The sequence below is a fragment of the Tupaia chinensis genome, unplaced genomic scaffold (genome assembly GCF_000334495.1).
Source record: "Tupaia chinensis unplaced genomic scaffold, TupChi_1.0 Scaffold000232_1, whole genome shotgun sequence".
Taxonomy (NCBI): domain Eukaryota; kingdom Metazoa; phylum Chordata; class Mammalia; order Scandentia; family Tupaiidae; genus Tupaia; species Tupaia belangeri.
In genome coordinates, this window is record NW_006159708.1 from 1,176,448 (window position 1) to 1,185,188 (window position 8,741).

At 36.6% G+C, this 8,741-nt stretch overlaps 1 protein-coding gene across 3 annotated transcripts in view; it reads right to left on the minus strand.

Annotated features, from left to right (window-relative positions):
* IPO11 (importin 11) overlaps positions 1-8,741 on the minus strand; it is a 229,725-nt gene that overhangs the window by 88,745 nt on the left and 132,239 nt on the right. For all 3 annotated transcript variants that reach the window (XM_006148320.2, XM_027771805.1, XM_027771806.1), the window contains exons 22-24: positions 5,480-5,556; positions 2,619-2,698; positions 2,114-2,194 (exon numbers count right to left, since the gene is read on the minus strand). In XM_006148320.2, the coding sequence (XP_006148382.1) occupies positions 2,114-2,194; positions 2,619-2,698; positions 5,480-5,556 (238 nt within the window). The remainder of the gene's footprint in view (positions 1-2,113; positions 2,195-2,618; positions 2,699-5,479; positions 5,557-8,741) is intronic.

Sequence of the window (8,741 nt, forward strand, 5' to 3'; positions counted from 1 at the left end):
ATCCCGAGAGGAGAATGGAGGAGAAGGGATTGCGGCGTGACCATCCCCCCTGGGGGGTGATTTCTCGCTTTCAGTCTCTATGTCTCTCTCTGTCTGTCTGGCGAGCGCACGCGCCCTACAGTGAAAATCTCTCCAAAAAAAAAAGAAAGAAAGAAAGAAAGAAAATAAATTATTAATAAGGGGTCAGCAGGTGGCATGGTGGTTGAGGGTGCTGGACTCCCAAATGGCCGACCATGGTTCAAGTCCCAGACCTGGCACTTGCTTTCTTTTTTTTAAATTTTTTCTTTTTGGAGAGGATTTTGCTATAGGGCGTGTGCGCTCGCCAGACAGAGAGAGAGAAAGAGAGAGAGAGAGAGAGATAGAAAGCGAGAAATCACCCCCCAGGGGGGATGGCCACGCTGCAATTCCTTCTCCTCCATTCTCCTCTCGGGATCTTGGGCATGCACGCACATGCACCTGGCGTGAGTTTAAGCCACCAGGTCCGAGACTTGAACCGCGGTCAACTACATGGGAATTCAGCGACATAGTCATTACGCTAACTGCTGGTCCTGCTTTCTCATTATCCCTCCCTGTCTTTCTCTGGTCAAATTAAAATAAATAAAGTTAAATAAAAAATCATTCTTTAAATAAATAAAAGTTTTTTAGGGACCAATGGTTAGTGTAATGACTATGTCGCTGGACTCCCACGTAGTCGGCCGCGGTTCGCGTCCTGAACCTGGTGGCTTAAAACTCACACCGGGCGCGTGTGCGTGCATGCCCAAGATCCCGAGAGGAGAATGGAGGAGAAGGGATTGTGGCATGGCCATCCCCCTGGGGGGTGATTTCTCGCTTTCTATCTGTCTCTTTCTGGCGAGCGCATACGCCCTGTAGCAAAAAAACCTCCCCCACAAAAATTTTTTTTAAGAAAACTATTAATAATAAAGTACTTAATGATCTCCTCAAGTTCCTTTCTGTTCTGATCAATCTATAGTTTAACATTTCAATAATCTGTCTTATGACCTTTTTGATTATAGACACTAAATGTGTTTTAAACATGGGGTCAGCAAGTGGCATGGTGATTAAGGTGCTGGAACACAAATGGTCCATCATGTTCAAGTTCTATACATATGGTTCAAGTCCTATACTCAGAGGCTTGAAACTCAGGTTGGAAGTGTGTGCACATATTCCCAAAACCCCAAGAAGAGAATGGAGAAGAAGGGATTGCGGGGTGGTCAACTCCCCAGGCAATGATTTCTTGCTTTGTTTGTCCTTGGCAATCTTACATGCCCTATACCAAAAATTTCTTAAAAAAAGAAAAAAATTTGTCCCAAAAGCAGGCTAACAAACTGAAGAGATACAAAGTATTGAATGTTACCAGTCTTCAGATGATCTATACAAAATTTTTAAAAGAATTATTTATCTTATTTATTTTTTTATCATTATTATTCTTTAATTTGACCAGAGAGAGACAGAGAAAGAGGAAAAGTGAGAAAGCAAGTCACCAGGTCTAGGACTAAAACCGGGGTTGGCTATGTGGGAGTCCAGCACCTCAATCACCATGTCACCAGCTAGCCCCTTATACGAATGCTTAAAAGTCTTTCTCCACAAAGTGACACCTCAGGATAGGCAACATTCCAATCAGCTGAGATGCTGTTAAAAATCCAGAATTATAGGGAGTAATGATTAAAAGGAGTTGAATTTTACATGGCCAATATTGTTCGAATCACACACTTGCAACCTGAAAACCATGTAGGGAGAACGTGCTTGCTCAAACTCCTGATAAGAAGAAGAAATGGAGGACAAGGAATTATAGAATGGAATGGCCATGCCCCACTGAGATGGTGCTTTCTCCATCTTCCTCTCACTGGCAAGTACAAATATCCTCTGGCAATAAGAAAAACAAAAGACCCAGAATTGCATTTTAACTTGACCTATAGGTGATATATATGCTCGTTCAAATCTGAGACTTCTAGTTCAAAGATACTGAACTAATTGAATACTGGTAAGAGAAAGTATATGTCTAGAATTATATCAACTCTTCTTCTTGCCAACTATCCACACCAAATGAAAGTCCAATTTCACAAGCTATAAATTAAAAAGTCATAAATATATTCATTTAAAAGGATTACAATACCTTGAGCACTTGAACTTGACCTTCTGTAGTAATTTCCTTTAGCAGCTCACAAAAGGACTGACATAGACCTACTGCATATGTCTGAAATTCAATCAACAGTCAATATAAGTAAGAATATATCTGCAATATCCAAAAGGCATAAAATTCTATCTGGGACTCATATTCTATACTTGAAAATTACATGCTAAAGGTCTAAGCATATCGAATCTTAAGATACATTAAGGAAAACAGACAAGCCTAATAAAAATACAATTTATTAATACATTGACTTTTATAGGAGTATAAAGTTGTATTTATGTACTTATACAGAACACTTTCTGCATTAAATAACAATGGAAGTGCATGCATCACACCCACCTTGGCGTGGGGAATGCTCATCGCCAATGCCCTCCCCATTAAAGTAACAAACCAATCTTAAATTTTGAAAAGGCACCTCCTGATTTCAAATGAGAAATAATCAAAATATCTATATAATTTCTTATAATCAAAAACTATTCTAACATACCTGTAAAAATTCTGTTGATGATAAAAAGATATAACCATTGATGATCTTAAAGCAGGTTCTGAGGTTTTCTGAACTTAGTTCTGCCAAAACAATAAATTTCACAAAAAGAACAAATTCATTCACTATTCATATTTAGTTTAAATTAAATGATTTATTTTTATTAAAACTAAATATATATATACCCTTCTTTATAAACCTTTCTGAGTGCTATTCAGACTACTGACATTTTCTACTGTCTTTTCCTACAAAGACAGAATTTTGTCCTACAAAGACAAAATTTTTCCAGAGACTAGAAATAAATGACTAGTCTAATGCTATTGACTACTTCTTTGAGAATTTTTTTTTACTTTTATATGGTTGCTAGATGAAAAATAGTAAATGGCACTTTATTGGGAAAGAAATAGTTATTCTTGCTATTAGTTGAGATATTACTCTATTCTGAGAAATCAGGTAGAATAACAAAAAACAAAGAACAAAAAACTCAAAGAAAATGTGAAGAACTAATCACTTATCTAAGTACCAGGTCATATAACAAATTAGGATAAAAATGATTTTATAACCAGTTACAATTGTGTTTTAGTCTATACTTGTTTATAGTTTTTGTTTTTGCTGTTTTTAATTTTTTGCTACAGGCTATGTATTCTCGCCAGAAACAGAGAGGACTACGTAGTTCGAGTCCCTGACCGGTGGCTTAAACTCACGCCGGGCAGGTGTGCGTGCATGCCCAAGATCCCAAGAGGAGAATGGAGGAGAGTGGATTGCGGCGTGGCCATCCCCCCTGGGGGGTGATTTCTCGCTTTGTGTCTCTCTGTTTCTCTCTGTCTGGCGAGCGCACACGCCCTATAGCAAAAACCTCTCAAAAAAAAAAAAAATTGCTTCATGGCTACTCTTAAAGAATGGGATCTGTAGCTAGAAAAGCTTAAATAATCTTTATAATACAGTTTATATACAACCAAAAACAGGTATTATTTTACACAATGAAAAAGAATTAAAAGGTCAGTAAAAGTATAGTACATAATTTTTAAATAGGCCAAGGGTTTAGATGTGAACCTGTAGTGGTAAACTCCCACACAAAACAACTCAATAAATAATATGACTACATAAACTATTGTGTAGTCAAGAATCCTGACTTATATATAAAAGCCAAGTACTGACTTATTATTAGTTTTCATCAGAATACATGCTCAGATTGGAAAAACAATCCAATCAGAAAAAAATCACCTGAAAGAAACTAAAAGCCCACTCCTACTAGCATACTGCCTAGTTCTCTGGATTTCTGTACCAAAAATTATGTTCAAAGAACATTAAGATACATAATTTTATAGCTCATTCATAAGTAACACCCCAACAAACAAAATATACATAATTTCCTAATGTTTAATCATCCTTATTCTGGTGGTTCTTCAGTTAAAACAGAAGTATATAGTGTACAAACCTCATTTGTAAATAACTGAGAGCACAAAATCTCTTTGAAAATAAAGCTGGGGGACCAGCAGTTAGCGTAATGGCTATGTCACTGGACTCCCGTGTAGTCGACCGCGGTTCGAGTCCCGGACCTGGTGGCTTAAACTCACGCCAGGCACGTGTGCATGCGTGCCCAAGATCCCGAGAGGAGAATGGAGGAGAAGGGATTGCGGCGTGGCCATCCCCACTGGGGGGTGATTTCTCGCTTTCTATCTCTCTGTCTCTCTCTGTCTGGCAAGTGCACGTGCCCTATAGCGAAAACCTCTCCAAAAAAAAAAGAAAAAAAAAAAAAGAAACTAAAGCTAAAAAAACACATACACAGTACACAGAAGCAATTTTACAATATAGTTTTTAAATACCTTATAGCACAATTAATACCTTATTAAATGCAGAAATTTTTTAAAAAATTTACGTATTTATTTTCTACATGAAAGAGAGACAGACAGACAGATACCCTCAACGGGGTCCTCATGCCATGACTCATCTCCTAGCCCTACAACCAGGCAGGACTAGGAGCACAACAGTGGCCAGACAGGGTGTGCTGATGAAGATGAAGGACACAACCAGGAGTCTTCCCAAATGGCCTGCAGCATCACGCAGCAGTACCCCCACTACCTATGCCACCACAACTGGACAAAACACAGAACTTTTACCAGACAAAGTATAAGTTTAATCTGCAATTAGTTTCCTAAATTTTAGTTTTCATTACAAAGTCTTCCACAGGGTCATACAGTTGAATGTTTACTCTTTAATAAGGAGAGATGATTCTAAAATGTTATATTAAAAAGTTTAGAGGGTGGGGCCGGCAGGTGGCATGGTGGTTAAGGCATTGACTCCCACATGGATGACCCTGGTTTGAGTTCTGAACCTGGCATAGTAACAGTGGGGGTTAAATTAATTGGTTTCTTACTTTCTTTCTCCTCACTGTCTCTCTCTAGATGACTATACCAAGTTAGAAAATAATACTAATAATAAATTAAATAAAAACATTCTTAAAAAAAAAAATGTTCAGAGGGCTAGCTGGTAGTGTGGTGGTTATGGCAGTTGGTCCCACATGGCCAACTGCCGGTTCAAGTTCTAGATCCTATGGCTTAAGCAACATGCTAGCATGTGTGCATGTGTATCCAATATCCCAAAAGGAGGGAGAAATGGAAATGGATTGTGGCATGACCATTCCCAATGACAGGTGCTTTCTCACCCCTCCCCACCCCAGCAAGTATACATATCCTCTGCCAAACATAAAAAAAAAAAAAAAAAAAGAAACTACTAAACTACTACTCAACTAATTTTTCAATATTGGGAACTTTAATAAAAATGAAAAGTATAAAGTCAGCTATGATGCCACAAAATTATATGTGAATTCAACAATACTAGTAAGTTTATACTTTAACACATACCAAGAAGCGGTGACATATTTTGAAATATACGAAGCAACTCTGGAGTAATACATGGACTGTTTTCCAATGTTACTAACCTAGGAAAGGAAACCACAGGATTAGATCACTTTTTGAGTATTCACATCATTAACATAGCAAATATAAAAAGTCTCCAAATAGTCTTCATCCAAAAGAAGAAAGTAGACAACACAGAAAGTAATGAAAATTATCTAAGGCATAAGTCACCAAATGCCTGAAAATTAAAAAAAAAAAACTTATCTATAAATTATGTGATGTTATTTCTATACAAATACCAAAAAAAGTAAAGAAGTTATGTGCCAAATTTTCTATAATAATAAAACTATAATCATAAAGCAAAAGCATTAATGCTATAAACGGATCAAGAAGAAATAAAAATTATTTTGTTCTGATCTTGTTGATATATTCTTTTGCCTATGTAATCAATATGTACCTTGGATGAGAAACTGGGCTAACAAATTAGTAAGGCAACTTTCAATAAATGCTTAATAAATACAAACTTAGTACACCAAAGGCCAATTACAAGCTAATCTCACAGTATCAGCAATCTGAAGCTATCAATGTATAAAAACTATAATACAAATGGGTTGAAGTTGAGCACAGAAGAACTATGTGATTTGATTTATCTATTCATCTCTCCCAACACCCAAAGAAGCTAAAGGAGAAGAAATCATGACTATCATAGCAACAGTGAGGGTTAAATTAATATTTGCCATAAAAATTGTTATCTGATTATAAATGAAAAGGTACTTCCTTAATCTGATAAAACACTCAGAAAATTCAGTTAGTGATGACATGTTAAAACCATTCTCTTAAAAAGCAGAAACAACCTCTAAAACATTCTGTATTACCTTATCTGCCTTTACATTGATTCAGTGTTATATATGGAGGACCTCTCACATACCATGCCAAATTAATAAAAGATACAACAGTAAGAGAAGAAAATGTTAAATAGCTGTGATTATAGACAAATTATTCAAATTACTAGGAGGTTTAGCAAAGTCACTATGCATAGCAATATACAAAAATCAACTGACTTTCTGCATACCAAAATAGAGAGAGAAAATGTAAATGAGTGATGCCACCAGAGACATAGACACAAAAATTCAACATCATAAAAATATCAGTTTTCTCCAATTTGTTAAAGATAATCAACACAATTTCAAATCAAATCCCTACTCGATTTTCCCTAGAAGTAAGGCAACATGATTGAGATGACTTACATCAAATCTAAAGGTCAAATGGCTAAGAACATACTTTTTTTCTTAAAGAAACATTTAATTTTATTTATCATTATTATATCTTTTTAAATATGCTTCAGGGCACATGCACTCACCAGAGAGAGAGAGACACAGGGACAGGGAAAGTGAGAAACTAAGCCATCAGTCTGAGACTCAAACTGTGGTTGGCCACATAGGAAGAGTGTAGTGCCTCAACCACAACACTACCTGCTGACCCCCAAAACATACTTTCTTCTAAAGAAACAGTTATGGAGTCAGTGGTAGTGACAATACTTGCTTAAACAGATACTATAACTTAAAATAAAACCAATGTAATTTATATAGGAAAGAAAATATAAAGCACAATTTGGCAATGGCTCTGAATTAAAAGTCTATCTGAAGCTTGTTCCTTGTCTTCCCCTTTGTCATTACTATAGTGAAAATGCTATTCAGAAGCCAGTACATGGTGTAGCAGTTACATTGCCGGTCTCCCACATGACCACCCTGATTTGAGTCCCGGACCCAGCGGCTTGAAAATCACTCCAGGAATGTGTGTGCATGCTCAAGATTGCCAGAAGGAGAATGGAGAAGTGACTACAGCCTGGTCATAAACTTTGGGGCATGATTTCTCACTTTCCCTCTCACTGTCTCTAGTGATTGCACAAGCCCTAAAGCAAAAGCCTCTTTTAAAAAAAGCAGTTCAGGTTAGTATCATTCTCATTTTCTATGCTAGTTTTCATAATATAAATTAGGCTACCCAAAAGTAAACAAACAAACATGTATAAAACTTGAAGTATTTAAACTACTTAAAAATAAAATGACAAGATGTGTAACTCCAGACTAAACTAATAAGAGTGGGGAAAGAAGAGGACAAGTCAAAGCACTATTCATTGCCATTTCATAACAAAGAAGGAAAAGTTACTGTTTTGATTAATAACTCAATAATACTATATATACAACTAGAGAAATGTACCATTTAGTATTACCCTTACATAAAAAAATGCAGAAAAAGAAAGTAAAGAAATAATTAACTCAGGACCAGCAGATGGAATAATGGTTACATTGCTGAACTCCCATAGTTGAGTGGTTCAAGTCCCAGACCCAGCAGCTTAAAATCCACCAGAAATGTGTACATGCATGCCCCAAATCCTGAAAAGAAGACTGGAGGAGAAGGAATCCACCATAGCCATCCTCCCTAGGGAGGGATATTTGCTTTCAGTCTCTCTGTCTCTCCAACAAGACTGCATGTCCTACAGTAAAAATCTATCAAATAAAAGATAAAAAACTCATCAAAAACATTAAAGAAATTACAATTCTATTAAAGTCAAGTGCTTTCAGCTAAGTTGAAATACAAAATATTGAGACCAGCAGATGGCATAATGGTATGTCGCTGGACTCCCACGTAGTCGTCTGTGGTTCAAGGCTTGAATCTGGCGGCTTAAAACTCACACCGGGTACATCACATGTGTGCCCAAAATCCTAAGAGAGAATGGAGGAGAAGAGATTTCGGCATGGCCATTCTCCCTGGGGGGAAGGGGTGATTTCTCACCTTCTGTCTCTCTGCATCTGTGGCAAACACACACATCCTATAGCAAAACTCTCTCTTCAAAAAAAAAAAAAATGCATATATGTGTGTGTGTGTGTATATATATATAAATATATATATATATGTGTGTGTGTATATATATATATATATATATAAAACTTGCTCTTTATATAAGACAAAATTAAATGTCAAACAGAGAAGCAAAAACATAAGATGAACAAAGATAGTTAAGTCAAATCTAAATATTCCATACGACGATATTAATATCAGATAAAATTTAAATGTAAAAGAGTTTAAAAAAATGGAAAGTCACTACACACACACATAGCGGGTCTTTTATATTTATTTTTTTATTTTTTGGGGGGAGAGATTTTTGCTATAGGGTGCGTGCGCTCTCCAGAAAGACAAGAGAGACAGAGAGACAGAAAGTGAGAAATCACCCCTCGGGGGGATGGCCATACAGCAATCCCTTCTCCTC